At 43.0% G+C, this 15,761-nt stretch overlaps 2 protein-coding genes across 12 annotated transcripts in view; one reads left to right on the plus strand and one right to left on the minus strand.

Moving 5' to 3' along the window:
• AKAP9 (A-kinase anchoring protein 9) overlaps positions 1-3,151 on the plus strand; it is a 129,287-nt gene extending 126,136 nt beyond the window's left edge. For 8 of the 11 annotated variants that reach the window (XM_080383589.1, XM_080383593.1, XM_080383594.1 and 5 more), the window contains 3 exons: positions 448-568; positions 1,756-1,895; positions 2,549-3,151. In XM_080383589.1, the coding sequence (XP_080239715.1) occupies positions 448-568; positions 1,756-1,895; positions 2,549-2,592 (305 nt within the window). In that variant the 3' untranslated portion in view covers positions 2,593-3,151. The remainder of the gene's footprint in view (positions 1-447; positions 569-1,755; positions 1,896-2,548) is intronic. The other 3 variants (XM_080383595.1, XM_080383598.1, XM_080383599.1) reach the window with 1 other exon arrangement.
• Positions 3,152-3,455: 304 nt separating this feature from the next.
• Positions 3,456-15,345, minus strand: CYP51A1 (cytochrome P450 family 51 subfamily A member 1). The gene is made up of 10 exons (XM_080383617.1): positions 15,117-15,345; positions 14,345-14,443; positions 13,145-13,321; positions 8,971-9,097; positions 7,842-8,016; positions 7,547-7,666; positions 6,900-7,095; positions 6,215-6,310; positions 5,178-5,346; positions 3,456-4,513 (listed from the first exon to the last, which is right to left on the minus strand). The coding sequence occupies exons 1-10, from the start codon at positions 15,267-15,269 to the stop codon at positions 4,335-4,337; spliced, it is 1,491 nt and encodes a 496-aa protein (XP_080239743.1). The 5' UTR covers positions 15,270-15,345; the 3' UTR covers positions 3,456-4,334.
• Positions 15,346-15,761: the final 416 nt, after the last annotated feature.

A 15,761-nucleotide genomic window follows, 5' to 3' on the forward strand; every position in this document is an offset into this window, starting at 1 on the left:
GGGGTGCTGAGGACAGGGACGGACAGGGGAATTGTAGCAGCTGCTGGACCCTGCAGTGATGACAGAGCTTATTGACCAGCCCTCAGGCCTTTTCCTCAGAACAAAAGAGTGTCATTCTTTTGTTACAGCTTAAAAGTTTTGGAAATCTGATTTTCTGTTTGCTTTTTGGTACGAGCCTAAGGAGAATCAGAAGCTTCATCATTAATTCGTGGCTGTCTAGGTCTGCACTAAAACCCTGTCCTGCTCAGTCTGTGCGAGTTTTCTCATTAACACCAGCGAAGCCAGGATTTCACCTCTGGTTTTCTCTGAAGCAGACTGAAAGTGGTCTGCATTTGTTAAACACTGTTTTTGTGAATGCAAACAGAAAACTCGCACTTTCGATTCCCAGTAAAGTGCAAAAGATGTTACTCTCTTTAGTTTTCAAGCTGTTGCTTTTTTTATTTCTAGGTAATGAATTACGGCCTGATGCATTCTCTGGTGGCATGGACCTTTATGGAGAACAAAGGCATTCCTATAGATCCAGGTCAGACATGGAGTCTCCTAGATCTCCTGTAAACTTTCACCATAAGTACGTTTTATTTTAGATTATTCTTCTCTGTGAGAACACTGTTTTACTAAGTGAATGCATCAGTGCTTACTGCTAAGGTTTGTAATCTTTGATGCCAGAAGATTGTTTTTTAAACTTCTTTTGTAAGGATACATAGCAGATTACACCTTAGGCTTTCAGTGTGTGGTTACTTACCACCTGATCAAGGCCAAAGCTCGCAGCCTTCTGCTCTCTGATTTATGTCATGTTCTTGGAACTGGTGGTAGGTCACTGGCTGGAGCTACAGTTATCTACGTCTGTAGAGTCTAGGCTTCGCGACCAAGTGAACCTGTCCACCTTTCTGGTTGGCAGCAGAGCACGGCATGGAGAGGTGCTGCCTCAGGTGCACTCAGCCAAAAGAAGGGAAAAGCAGGGCCAGGAAAAAGCAGGGCCACTTGCTGGGGCTGGGGCAGGCTGTGGGGCTGCTGCGGGCTGGGAGGGATTGCCACAGCCTTGTGGCCAGAGCGTGGGTGGAAGCTGCTTGGTAGCTCCATGCTTGTTCTTGTTTAAACCCTTGTGGTTGGCTTGTACTAAGCTGTGATACCAGAGGAATCGGTCAGATGCCAGTGAAACCAGGTGTCTTTCATCAAAAGCAACATTTTTATAAGCACTGTCAGCCTTTGATGAGTTTACGTGGAGTTGGGAGCTCAGATTTTTACTGAAGATCAGATTTTAGCCATTTTGGTTTTTCATTTTTATATAAACCACCTCAACATTTGTAATCTTATTTTGTGGCAACCATAACAGTTTACATGGAAAAAATCTTTGATCTATTTTAGCCACATTTTTAATTCTAGAGAGTAATGAAGAGAGACAGAATCCTGTAAAGATGTCTGTGTCCTTGTTCACACAAGCTTCTAAATAGAAAAGCAAACCTGAGTTTACCATGGCTTCTGCTGCTGTCTCAGCAGGAATTTGCTGGTCAGTCGTTGTCCCAGGGAAATGCAGCATCAAATCAGTAGAAGGAAGGGGAAGCTGGGAAAAGTGGTTTCTCTGGGGCAGGCAGTGTGATGACTTGGGCAGTAAATGGCAGGGAGGCTACATGGGTACGGTGTGCTGGCTACCCCTGGGTAAGTTAAGGGACGTGCAGTCAGTACTGTGTCTGCCGATACTTTTGTTTTACTTCAAACTTTGTTTTTTTTAAAACATCTGTGGTGTTCTGCCCCTAGGCTCCACGGTATGCATGCCGATTTAAACCCAGCCTCTTTCACCTGTTCTCAGCTGCAGAACTACGATCCTGAGCGAGCTTTAACAGATTATATCAATCGGCTGGAAGCACTACAAAGGCGACTTGGCAGCATGCAGTCAGGTAAGGGCTGGGGCAGTCCTCCCCATGACTCTGGGTAGCACAGGGCTCAGTTCCACGTCAGAAAGCATGTGCTGGTTCTCCAAGATCTGTAACAAACGGCTTTGAATTTAGGCATTTTCAGCCTTAAACAAGAGGCTACTCTGAGATGTAGCAAAAAGCTCATTAAGAAAATTGTAAAATTCTTTGAAGGGAGATACACAGCTGTGCTTTAATTACAGGTTTTTAGGTCATTGGTAATGCTTTAACTTTCCCTGATCTCGAATGAATGTGCAGCAAGGATTCAGTTTGCATCCTATTACGATTTTAAGCTAGAGGAGAAAAATGTACCCAAGAGACTGGGATGTGGGAGTACAAGGGGATTTCGTCTCCTACCACTTTGCTTCCCAAAGTTACAGCCTTTTTGTCCCATAGATGATAGTAAATTTTGTGCTGCAAAAGGAATACATCAAGAAAATTATCAATGGGATATAATTTATCAAACTTGGGTTTTGCAGTTACTGTATTAAAGTCTTGCTTCAGCATAAAATCCATCATTTGAGGAAGTTTTGTTCTTGAAAGATTACCCATGGGAAATCTTTCATGCTTCTTCAGCTGAATAACATGCCATTTGGGAATCCTCAAGTAATCTTAATGGAAATCTCTCCATCTCACAGGTTCAACTTCGTACACTCAGCTGCACTTGGGTATGAGAAGATAATAATGCCCTTTCAACATCTCTATCACTGGCAGTGATGTTAATGGATTGCCTTCTCTAGATCTGTGCTCTTTCTATGCTTCTGTACAATGTGTATATCGTGGGACCAATATGAACGCAGCTATACAATTGTATACAGTTCCATCCTGGCACACCCACGCAGACTGGGATTTATGTATATAGGCACTTTGCGATCATGGAAGAAAAAAAAAACCCCACAACCAAAAAAACCCCTCAAAACACCCAAACAACGAAACCCCACCTCATTAAATTACATGTATATTTGTGGAATGCTAATTTAAATGATTAACTTATCAAGTGTGTATTTATCAAAAGGGTGCGAAGATGAAACTTGTGTATTAATGAAATTGAGCTACATTCAGCAAAGTTTACTTGCACTTTTTCTGGCAAGGCTACTGAAGTTACATGACTCTCATAATATTTGCTACTGGCAGTGCAGACAGAATATCACTTGTAGAGACCTATTTTTGTAATGGTAGAAGTTTTGAATTTTATGGGTATTTTGTCAAAGTACTGAAATAAAGACGACTTCATGCTTTAACTGTGTTCAAGAACCACTCCCTTATTCCCACGGAAAAGGTTGCTCCTCCTACTTGCGGCAGCTTTACTTTTCTGGATTCCAAGACACTGCTGCTAGTGAGGAGAGGACAGGTACCAGCCTGGCTCCTGAAGACCCTGGTCACATCCCGGGGGGCTGCAAGGGAAGACTGTTGCACTCCCACCATTGCTGTGCCTGATGGCAACACCCCCATTATGGTGAGCACTGATGAAGGGGGGGTAAGCTCTTTGCAAGACCCACTCTTCTTCATAAAGCTTTTCAGAAGTGACAGGGTAGAGCACAGAAATCTGTCACAAGAAGACTTTTTATAAATGTAATTCAAAGTTCCTGTAACCCAGAGCTCGTTACTATTTATCATTGCCACTCTTGAATTAAATGCCATTTCACAGTCCTGCATTAGTCATTACAAAGGGGGACAAAATTCAGCCGTTTCACTTAACTTTTGACCATTTTATACACAAACATGTTATTTACCAAATCAACATTTGTATTATCAGTTACTTTCACACTTAACATCAAGCTTCCAGAGATCACTACTTTCAGAAGGCTTTTTTAAAGAATTATTTTTTTTTTCTTTCTGAACCTAAGCATTTTACAACTGCTTTCATGTTAGACATTTAAGTTGTTCGTTCTCAGAAAAGACTTCTCTGTGAACAATTTGCCTACTGCTCAGCTGTACAGTAACATTTTTTAGAAATAATTAGCCAAAACCATACCTTGTTCGCTTGGAACAGAATCACAAACATTCCCCTGCAGTGCCTGTTCCCTGACAGATGTACTGGAATTGGACAGAGGTACAGTACGCAGTCTTAACCTCTTACTATCTGTGGAAAATAATCTTCAATTATCTTTCCAAAGCAAACAGTTCTGTTTAGAGAAATTACTTATTTCTTCACCTTGAAGAGCTGGCATGCACCTTAAAAGTGTTACACCAATAAAGACACTTTTTCTTTAAAAATGCAATGAGAAATGTGTAGAACAAGCAATTATACACAGCAGCATTAAATGATGTCACCAAACAAAATTGATGCAAAGACTTTGCATTTGGTAATTATTGTTGCTTTCTGTTAACAGTAGCTGCAACAGCTTCCATTTGCCACCCATTTTGTGACAGTTTTCTTCAAAAGTCTCTTAGTTTACACAAGTAAGGTTTTAGCTACAGAATTTACAGTGACCTCCTCTTATATCTGATAATGGGGTTATTAGGGGTGTGTATCATTGTTGTATAATTTATAGTTGGAAAATAGTCATTGATGAGATCAAATTCATACAAACGCAGCAAAGTAGACCAAATAGTCTTAATCTGAACATAAGCAAAGTTTTCTCCAATGCAGCGATGACGGCCTAGGAGGAAAGCCATAAACAGCAGTTTAGAATACATATTATCAAACCACTTTTGACAACAAGTTAACTTTGAAAGTTTTACGCAGCCAGTAATTGCTTCTTTCTAAACAACAGGAGGCTCTGATGTTGCACACAAACCATTATGGAACTCTGATGCACCGAAGTCTTGTTTATAAAAACTGTCATTGTATAAAACATTGAGAGTCATTTGAATGAGATTGTGTTGTTCTGTGTTCACCACAAAGCATTAATTCACGTACTGCCGGAGAAGCATTTGCAACACAGAGAAAAGATGCTGACTTTAACCCTGCTGTGGTGACATTTGCAGACTGTTGGGCATGGAGTCACAACTGCCACATTTTTGCTGTGCCTAAAACTGACTTTGTATTACCAGGTTTTTACCTTGACTTGAAAAGACAAGTCAAATATCACACATGCTGACCTAATTTGTTCTGATTGCTACTTTGAGTGATATATACAGCTATTGCTCAATTTACTTCATTCTTTTAACAGCGCTTTCACATAAAGAAAACTTTCAGGTGGGAATAGAAAGGAAAAAATAGATCCTTGGGCACTACAGTGTGGGGAGGTGCTGTACAAGATGACCAGTGTGAGCTACTTCAGTACTCAATCGCTCAGGAAAGTGCTGTGTTCTCTTACTCACCAGCGCCAAATGGAATATATGCAAATTTCTCTCCAGCTGCTGGGTTATCCTGGAGATACCGGTCAGGCTTGAACTCTAGAGCATCCTTCCAGGAGTCCCTGAGTCTGTGGTTAACAGTGGGAGAGACACAGACCTGATGGCCAGGGGGAATATTATATCCAGCGACAGTCTGCAAGAGAAGAGACAAGACTCCACACGTGACAAAACTTCTCCATTTTTATTTTTAAAGTGTTAACTGAAGTGTTGTATCATGACGCTGGAATTTCCAGAGATTTTGCCTAAGCTCATTTACAATAAATGCAGCTTCATACTTCATTGTTTCACTTGTACAGGGCACAATGTGCAAGTAGTTGCAGGAACCTTTAACAAGGCTGGCACTTCTACAGAAGGGTTTTTTAAAAAAAAGTGTTACCTTAAATTTATTGAAAGCATTTGTTATGAGAGGAACAATTGTTTAAATAATTATTTTACTTTCTTATTTGTACAAACAGCAAGTTTAAGTACAAGCCAAATTCTTCCAAGATAACTACTAAAAGTAGCTGGCAAACAAAAAGTATCTTTAAATGGTAGCACCAAACTAAGCTCCAGTGAGACTGATGGAAGAAAGGGTTAGTTCTGCTGAAGAAGACATGTGCACACGTGGCTGTTACCAGGTCCCCCCAAAGCCTTCCCTTCTCCAGGCTGAACAAACCCTGTTCCTTCAGCCTCACAGGACAAGTGCTGCAGTCCCCTGCCAGCTTGGTGGCCCTCTGCTTGCTTCACTTCATCAACATGTTGATTGCTGGGGGCCAGAGGGGTCGAAAACTGGATACAATTTCAGCGGAAGGTAACAACTACCAAGTTCAATGTATTCATTGCTTTCCTCAATCAACACCAGCTACACTCCCACTGATACAACCCAGGCAGACATCAGCTCCCCTCCCTCTCAGCAAACACTGCTCACTCATGTTTTCCATCTGCCACCTGGGACACCCCCCACCGGGCCTTTTCCAGCCCCATTCTACTGAAGTGAAGTCGGCTCCAAGGAGCATACTCACCTGGGGAGCTCTGGCCATTCTCATGATGGTCATAATAGGAGGTCTAAGCCTTAAAGTTTCTTTTAGACAGCGATCCAGCAAACTGAGATCCTTGAGCTGAATATAGAGAAAACGATGTATCAAAATAAAGTCAAGTTTATTCAACACAAACAAAATGTTTTTTATACCATGTAAAACTAAATTTAAAAAAAAAACAGAGTAAGCAGCTCATATTTACATGTACTTCATTAGCTATCCTGATGGGGTTTTTTCCCCAATTTGATTTGATTAAGAAGGAAAAGTCTCTGACCAGTGCAATCAAATAGGACTAGTTTCCTTCTAATTTGTCTCATGAGTGTTTTCTGACACCTAATTAAAGCACAGAGTCACACTGCATCCCTTTCCTCAGTGGAAATATGAAGCTCTTCCTCCTCTACAGAACTACTGTTTCTTAAATAGACATTGTAGGAACTGTAATTTCCTTAACACCAATTTAAAAAAAAAACACAACAAAACAGTAGCAAGCCGCGTATTTCTTTGGAGAGGAAGAAATAATATTGGCAAACAGTGTTATGACAGTGACAGCGACACACTGATTCTAACACAAAGCACATGACTATTTCACGTTTGTTTGTTGTTGTTTATCTTTCTAAAGAAGCATTGAGAAGTATAAAAATACCCAGCAGCAATACCGTAACATACAAACCTGCTCGTAAGTTAATGGTGGCAGGTCATCCCCACAAACTGCTTTTTGTTCTGCGTAGCACTGTTCCTGTATTGATTTGTCTCTGGCTATGAAGAAGCCAAGCCAGGCACTAGTGGTGGAGGATGTGTGCTGCCCCGCTAACAGCAAACCGATAAGCATTCCAGCAATTTCATCATCTGTCAGTGGACGGCCATCCCTAGGTTAAAGGGGGTTATGTTAGAACTTCATTTGATCAGTTTTCCAGTTACAGCAGCATTTACAATTTCTTCTAATGTATTTCTTTCTCCTCCTTCTATTTTGTTGCCTACCCTATATGGAGCAGCAAAAGCTCTAAGGGTAGGGAGAAGGGAGAACAGAGGGAGAGACACATTCTGGGAGCCTTAAAGAAAATCATTACCGAACAGCCAGCAAAGAGAAAGGAAACAACCTCATGACCAGCGATGAAAATCACAGAAATCTGAACAGCCATTAACAAGTAAGGTTTCTAAGCTGTTTGACTACAGCTAGGACCAATTTCTGGCGACAAAAACGGTTCAGACCATGAGGGAATATTTCTTTTTTTTTTTTTTGGTAGACAGTTTTAACTGAATAGTTCAAAGCTAAGGTAAAACATCTATAAATGCTAAGTCTTCAAACCCTTGGCTTACTTGTACGAAGCATCAAGTAGAGTCTGGAGCATGTCATCCTCCTTTTCCTCAGACTTTCGACGTTTCTGGATAACCTTGTAGAAAATATTCTTTATTTCTTTGTGCGCTCGATCTCGACGTCTGCAATTAAAAACACTTCTATTATCAACTTTATACAATGCAACACAAAAAATGCTTAAGAGGATTTATTGGGACATCTAGAATAGCTTACGAACAAGAACGTGGGGAGGGGGATCCAAACAACAAAGATGTTTAGATAAGATGCTTAAGTTGCTTCATCTGTTATTTCTGGTACCTGAAGCTTGGCAGAGGCAGCCAACCTGGCAGAAGCCAGGCAGCGTGAGTAAAGCCCCCATCTAGATCCGCATACAGCTGAGCCACCTTCTCATTCAGCAAACTTCTTATTTCTTTCCCATGTAAGCAACGACTTGCTGTCAAGATGATAAGTTCGGAAAAGGCTTCAAACAGGTCTGAGGAAAGGTTTGAAAAAATGTTACTGAAGATGCATTTCAGGCGAGATGTTATGCTCTACAGGTTTATTTTTATTTTATAGAAGAGAAAAATAAGTAACTGGACACAGATTTTATGAGTTTTAGATTGTTTTACTCCGAGAACGGAGCATCTGATTTTAAATTTCTGTGTGTCTGTCAGGTCTGTCTTTAATCAACACTTTAATTGCTGATTTCAACAGCTTTTTTCTGAAGTATTCCTTTCTAGAAATTTTTCTAGGAGAGCTAGTAAACCTTCCAAAGTAAGCCATGCAGCACAAGCTCAATCCTTAACAAACATAAAGGAAGTCATATGAAAACTTAACCTTGAAACCCAGATGCATGAGAAACCAGTTATAGTTTTGCTGCTCACTGATTTGTCTTTATATAATATTTATACTTTTAAGCATAAAACTCTGTATTATCACATTCTATATATAAATTATATACCTCCAAAATAAATTACAACCATATTACATTAAAATATACAAGTGTTATATAAATGTTACCAATTTAATTAAAATATATATGTTTAAATAAATAATATTTATGACACTGTTATGCCACTGCGGGCTTGCAGAGCAGGATCTTTTCCTAGGGACTAAGTGGTTACACTGGGCTGACTCAGATCGTGCGAAATGAGGATGGTTCAGCCAGGCCGCAGGTACACTCTCCATAAGCTGACTAAGCAAGCAAAAGTAAGATAATGCGTCACTCCTTTCAGTGATTCTCTGAGCAACTTTATTCTTCAATAGCCTTAAATTTCATTAAACAAAATCTGTATTTTGCACATTTCTTCCGATGTTAGGTACAGTTTTACCTATGTCATTTTTAATTTCTTTACTATTGCAGTAAATAATTTACAAAACCATACACTGCATTGGCCTTAATGCCTTCCCAGAAAACTGGTGGAAAAACGCATCTGATCTCACTTACTTTTTTCTCCACTCTCTCCCCATGCTTTGAAATACTCCTTTGTTTCTTCTTCAATCATAGATACATGCTGTTTAAACTGGGCAATATTTAGCCCAGTTTTGAGCATCTTCTTCTGTTCCAAAAATACCTAGAGGAACCAAGACAGAAAAAGTGGTCAGTACAAGGTTCATCATACTGATGTAATTAACAACTTATTATCATTTGTACTATAAGAACATACAGAATTAAAAAGAGATTGTGATTAGGACTGCAGTGTACAACAGACACTTAAATTTAAATAACAGGTACTATTCTAGTTTTCACCTTCTTTGTTTTTCAAGCAAAAGTTTAGCAACATCCAAGTAAAATACAGTTCTCTCTCTTGCAGTACCAGAACAAAAAATAAATCTGAGAATCTTTGTTAAACTTTATCCCTGAAGATACAAGAAACATTCAAGACTGAAATATGGAACACGCTTCAGATACATGACCATAAATGTAATGAAACCTGTCCTTGCAAAGTCTGGATTCAGTCTGTGTTCCTTGTGACGTGCCCTCCTTGCTTCCTCTCCCCAACAGCATCAATCTTCTCTCACGCAGTTAACACCCTACCTCTGGTCCAGAGATACACCTTTTTTCAAAGGCCCTCTGACCTCACTGCCCAGGAAGTCAGACACAGAAGCAGGAAGCAAACTGCCTCCTAGAAAAACGGTGAGCTTCACGTCTTTCTCACCTCTTCCTCTTTTCCTTTGAACAGACTCAAAGCTAACAAACCTACTGGTAAAAAGCCCATTATTTGATGAGAACCATTCAATGGATTGATAGGACACTGGCTCAGAAAGTTATCTGATTAATTTTTAAGCCCTGATTACAAATGAGGGCATCTGAACTACAGATCTGCACTGCACCATGAGTAATATGCCAAAAACCATCTTCCCACCAAGGGCTCTGCATGTCCTATAAAGTTATTCACAAAACAAAAGGCATAAAAAGAAAGGTTACTTCCTAGAAACTGCTCAAAAGAGTGAATGCAGTGGGGACTCCTCCAGCCGTCTGTCAGAGGGTACACGTGCCAGAGAGCAGAGACAAGCACATTGTCCCTTACAACACACTAGCCAATCTCCATCTCCAGCCTGACAGAGACAGGAATGACACGCAGGAGCAGACTCGTCCTCTGCCATTTCAGCATCTCTCAACACAAAACTATCAACAAAAGGCTCGAGGGGAGGAGACAGAGAGTGAATGTGACTTGATATATAGACTATGTATATTAACCAACAATTACCAGAATTACTTCCTTTTAAAGAGTAAGGGGTGGTGCTTCTACACGCATGACTGAAAGTCACTGAAGAGACAGAGACTTGGCAGCTTGAGCAGAGAGAAGGGGGCCTGAAAAGAAAGTTCTGAATGATCCATCAATGCTAGAACGCCAATGAAAGTTTGAATGTCTCTCCAACTGCCCTCCCAGCAGGTGTCTGAAATGAAGTCGTGGTGGTAGCACTATGCAAAAAAACAGCTCACTACTAGCAGAATGAATTCTGGCCACAACCCAACATGCTACCTCTCCAGCTTCGCATCAGAAAACACACAACTAGAAACAATCAGTGGATGTCAAGAGCAAAGTCCCTGCATCTCCTCAGCTGTGGAAAAAAGTAGCCTAGGCAATTTTCTTAGAAACCTGGATCTGCAAAGATAAAAAGGAAGAAGTCCATTTAATATCAAAGGTATGAACTAAATAGACTTATCCACAGACACTCAAGACTGACCAACTGTCCTGGCTTCAGCTCGGACAGAGTTGAATTTTCTTTTCAGTAGCTGGTACAACGCTGTGTTTTGGATTTAGATTTTTAGCAACATTTCAGATGTTGCTAAGTAATGCTCATACTAAGTCAAGGACTTTTCAGTTTCTCAGGCCCTGCCAGCAAGAGGGCTGGAGGGGCACAAGAAGGTGGGAGGGACCACAGCCAGGACAGTTGACACGAGCAATCCAAAGGGATATTCCATACCACAGAACATCACGCTAAGTATATATAAGCTGGGGAAGTTGGCCAGGACCTTGTGATTGTTGCTCGGGGACTGGTTGGGCATCGGCCAGCGGGTGATGAGCAACTGTACTGTGCATCACTTGGGATTTTTTTTCCCTTTTTGGATTTTATTCCTCTCTTGCTCTCTCCTCTTTTCATTACAATTGTTATTATTTTTCATTTTATTTCTATTGTTAAATTGTTCTTATCTCAACCCACAAGTTTTACCTTTTTCCCAGTTCTCCGCCCCAACCCACCAGGGAGGCGGTGAGTGAGTGAGCAGCTGTGTAGTGCTTAGTTGCTAGATGACATTAAACCACAATACTGAGTAATATGGAAATATTAATCTCTTGACTAAAGCAGAACTCAAACACACCCTAGGGGAAAAAACTCTAGAAAAAGACTCGTTTCAGATAAAAAGCAGTATATGGTGGATCAGTGAGGTAGGCCTTAATCATCCCTATATACCTGAAGAACATAATTGTAGGAAATGCCTATTTCCAAGGAGCTTATAGAAAATTTTATGAAACTGCTGAAGGATGAGATTAGATCCCATCAAAGAACTAGCTCTTGAATGAAGACAGACCTTCAAATCCATCCATGAACTCTAGAGTGTGAAAGCAAAAGTCAGAACAGGTGTAATAAGTGGATGAACTGTCACAGAATTAAGGACAAACCAGCACTTTTTATTTTCAAGCAGACATCCCACGACAGTCGGAATCCAAAGAGCAAGCACAACACCAAGAAAAACTGGCTGACTTAGCAGTCGACATCTGATTCATAGACACTTTTCTGAAACTAGCATATACCAGAGAAGAACATGAAAGATGCACTGCAGAGAATCATGTACCCTCTACACTCAAGCAGCTCCAAAAGATCCACAACTCCATCCCTGACTTTTTGAGGAAGACCTCCAACTGTCAGAACTGGCAAAACAAGTCCATTAGAATGGCCCCACTTGTGGAAGAGGTCTCCTAGGACACAAGAAGCGATCTACTTGTCATCCAGGCTGCGGTCCTGCTAGTTTCATTCACGAAGGGATGGGAGAGGCTACTCAAACCCATCAAGTGCAAAAAAACCCCAACAACCAAACAATCCTGCCCCCAAACTTTTGTGACACTGTCCACCCACCATTTAACATTTCCCGACAAAGCAGGCGACTAGTAAGTTCTCCTTATTTGCTAAATGGAAGTTGTTGGTAATTAGTTGTAAATGAGATTTCCAAAAGAATGGGGTAAGAACAAGATACATTCTTTGTGAATCCCTGCAAAATGCCAGTGTGGAGGAAAAGAGACTAGTGCCCCATAGGCACATAATTAAGAGGGCAACAATCACTGCAAGTATCTTCAGCAGGGGACAGCGAAGGGGCACGCAAAGGAGGAAAAGTACTGATGGCTGTAGAAACTATTACCAGTTATATGATCGCATTTATACGAACAAAATGAAGCCATAACCAAAAACCCCAAAATACGGTGTATCACAGCGCTGTTTCTGCCACCAGATTACTCTGTTCTACAACAGGCTGCAAACGCCAACATACACTGAACACAGTCCCAGTGGAGCAAGGCCATCCACAGAAAAGTTGGCTTCTGCCGCTTAAGGGTCTGTCATGACAGCAACGTGAACAAATAAGAAAGTAGCCAACACGTAGCTCAGAAACAATGCCACACGACACAGCATTCCAGACCCAGGCAGACTGTATTCAGCGAACATATACAGACTGATTTCTGTTTGAGCAAGACAAACTTTGTGGTGCAAACTGTCAAATTAATACTCCCGTATCTAGATTTGGCATGGCATAAATGAAAAATTATCACTCTTAAAGCTCTCTCAGAAGGAAGACCTAAACTTGCTCGTAAGGGAAAAGTAAACTGTGGCCAATGGTGCTGTAAGGGAAGGAAAAATGAAGAGACTCATTTACTGGTTTTTCCTCTATGGTGGGATTAGATGGTTTCAACAAGAAAAAATAGCATCCATACTGACAAAGGGCCATGTAGTAAATAAACCAACCTAAACACATTCAGTCTTGATTATTCAACCAGGACAATTTACCAACAATATGCCAGAACTGCATATGAACACACAACTCCATCATACAGAGCCAAGAGCTCAGGGCTGCCTACTCAGAATTTAAATTATGCGACTTTTCTACTCATACTTAAAATACATACCATATTAGGGACATCATAAGCAACTCCCTTGCCAAAAACTGGTGTGGTCAACCGAGAGTATACATCCTCTGCATTCAAATCTTCATTTTTACTATTGAAGAGTAGAGCAGCTGCATCACTACCCAGTAAGTATGTGAATGTCTTGCCAACCATTGTGAAACTGAAGACAGGTCCATACTAAGAAAGGAAAAAAAGTGGCAACAATTTATTTTAAATATGAACAACACAAATTATTAAATTCATTTCTCTATATATACAGGCTGCCAGAAATCACTTGCTCGCCTAGGAAGTATCTAGAGATTTAATCAGAATAGAAATATTTTAAGCCATACTTAAATTCTGTTCTCAATATATTTATTAGCGATACCTAACGTTATAATGAACACACGTGATCTTGCATATTTTAAAACCATTTAGTTTTAAAAATGTAAATGAAAGACCAATTACACTACAGAAACTAGCAGGGTAATTAAAGCACATATAGCCTCCAGTAACCTACAAACACAGTCTCAAAAAATTCCGGATTTGGAGTTATGCATAAATAATTAAGAGCAACAAAAGATTTTGAAGTTTAAAGGTCATCTTCAGCAGATCTTCATGTACCAAATTTGCCTCTCTCTAAGCTAACCAAGCTAATATTGAAGCTTATGACTCTAGAAAGTTTTAGACATTGTGAAACAGATCAATAAATCTTCTTTTATTGGAATTAAGGCTGTACTGCCTTAGTTCATTTATTTTGGGCTGTTACAGTATAAAACCTACTAAGGTTTTATACACCAGCCCCTGTAACATTGGTGAGGGACTTAAAATTCATCAAATTGGCTGCAGAGGTGATCAGCTACATTCCAGCCTGGTCACAGATTAATAGAGCGAGATTAAAAGTTCCCAATTTAGGCATGAAATAACATCATGAAAATGGCTTTTTAATTAAGTTGTGATTTGGCTATGAACATTACCCAAATACACAAACATATTTTTAAACCTGAATCATAAGAGATACCTCAAAAAACATTATTTCTCCAACAGCAATGTACATAAAAAGATCTGAAGAAACAAGAGTCTACCCTGCACACTCCATTTCCACATTCGAGGTGGTAAATGAGAATTATTGATTTTACACAGACTCCAGACAGAGAATGTCGTAAATACACAGAAATATTTTAGCATATGCTCAGCCAGTCACATGGGAAACACACCTACCTTGTCATAAGCATTTTCCAAAAATTCAATGGGACTTTTTCCAAATGCAATTGCATGCCCAAGGAAAGGGATGCTTGATGAAATGTAAGGTGGGTGTTTCTGAGGAAAAAAAAATAGAAAAATAATTACTGAAATTTGTGCAGAAAGTAGTAAGATTATGTCCATTTACATAAAAACTAAACACAGAGGAGACGCTAGACATGTTCTGTTTAAACTCTTTTGTGAAAACGCCAACCGTGGAAAAGTGATTTTCTTTTCTTTTTTAAATAGAGTAAGAGCAAGCCGCATTTAAAACCAGCAGAGGTTGAAAGAAAATAAATACAGCTAAAGATGCTTACTAAGGGGCGTCCGAAAGCCAAGCACGAGGGTACCGCAGCTGGGACGGCGGCGCTCAGCGGCAGCGTTACCGGCCCGGCCGGGAGCCGCACGCCCGAGGGGCGCCGCCTTCAGCCGCTCCCGCCCAGCACCGCCGCCTCGTGTGACACCGCCGGCCGGGCGCAGCCGGGCGCAGGCACAACCCGGCACAGGGCTCCGGTCACACACCGTCCCCGCGGCTGCGGGCGCCCCCCGGCCCGAGCCGCCTCCCGCACGCCCGGGCTGCGCCCCCCGCTGCCCTGCGCCCCCAGGGCGGCTACACAGGGGAGCGGCCCCCCCGGCCCTGCCTCCGCTCCCCGCCCGGCTCGCCCGGGCCGCTCCCGGGCCCCGCGGTGGCCGCCCCGGCCCCCGCCTGCCCCCCGCCCCCCGCCTGCGGCGCCGCGCCCCCCGCGCCTACCCCCTGGTCGGAGCCGGCGTGGCGCCGGTAACCCAGCTGCAGCAGGTAGCCCAGGCTCAGCGCGAAGGCGGAGGCGGCCAGCACCAGGGACAGGGGGTTGCCGACGGCCACCCGCTCCAGGAGGGACCCGCCGACCTCCGCCAGGCTCAGCATCGCCCCGGCCTCCGCCGCCGGCCGCTGCGCCGTGCCCCGCCGAGCACCCGCCGCCGGGCCCGGCAGCCGCCCCGCCCCGCCCCCCGCGCTGGGCTGATCTCTGCCCATGTGACGATTCCCGGCGCCGGAGCCAACCGGCGGCCGCGCTCCGCGGGGTGACGGCGTCTGCCGGGCCGCGGCGGAACGCCATTGGGCGGGAGGGGGGCGGGGCGCCGGGCCGCGGGCGGTGGTTGGCGGTTGGCGGCAGGCGGCTGCCTGGCGCGGCGCGCCGGGGGGTGGCGGCGGCGGTGGGGCGGCAGCGGCGTCGCGGCGGAGCTGCCGGCGGGCGAGAGCAGCGTGGCGCCGGGCCGCGGCCTCGCAGCGGGGAGCGGAGCCCCGGCGCGGCCTTGGCCGGCCCGCGCACTGCTGCCGGCACCGCCCTGTCGCTGCGCGGCTTCCCCGCCCCTGCCCCGAGCACCGCCCCGCCCCGCGCGGCTGCCGCCGGTGCCCGGT

Source organism: Falco punctatus, assembly GCF_963210335.1.
Source record: "Falco punctatus genome assembly, chromosome: 4".
NCBI lineage: Eukaryota > Metazoa > Chordata > Aves > Falconiformes > Falconidae > Falco > Falco punctatus.

Coding starts and splice junctions, on each gene's coding strand:
- CYP51A1 (XM_080383617.1), bottom strand. CDS start 15,269: ATGCTGAGCCTGGCGGAGGTCGGCGGGTCCCTCCTGGAGCGGGTGGCC. Junction 8,017..8,970: donor GGGAGAGAGTGGAGAAAAAA/GTAAGTGAGATC, acceptor ACCTTTCCTCAG/ACCTGTTTGAAGCCTTTTCC. Junction 7,096..7,546: donor CTACTTGATGCTTCGTACAA/GTAAGCCAAGGG, acceptor CCTTTAACCTAG/GGATGGCCGTCCACTGACAG.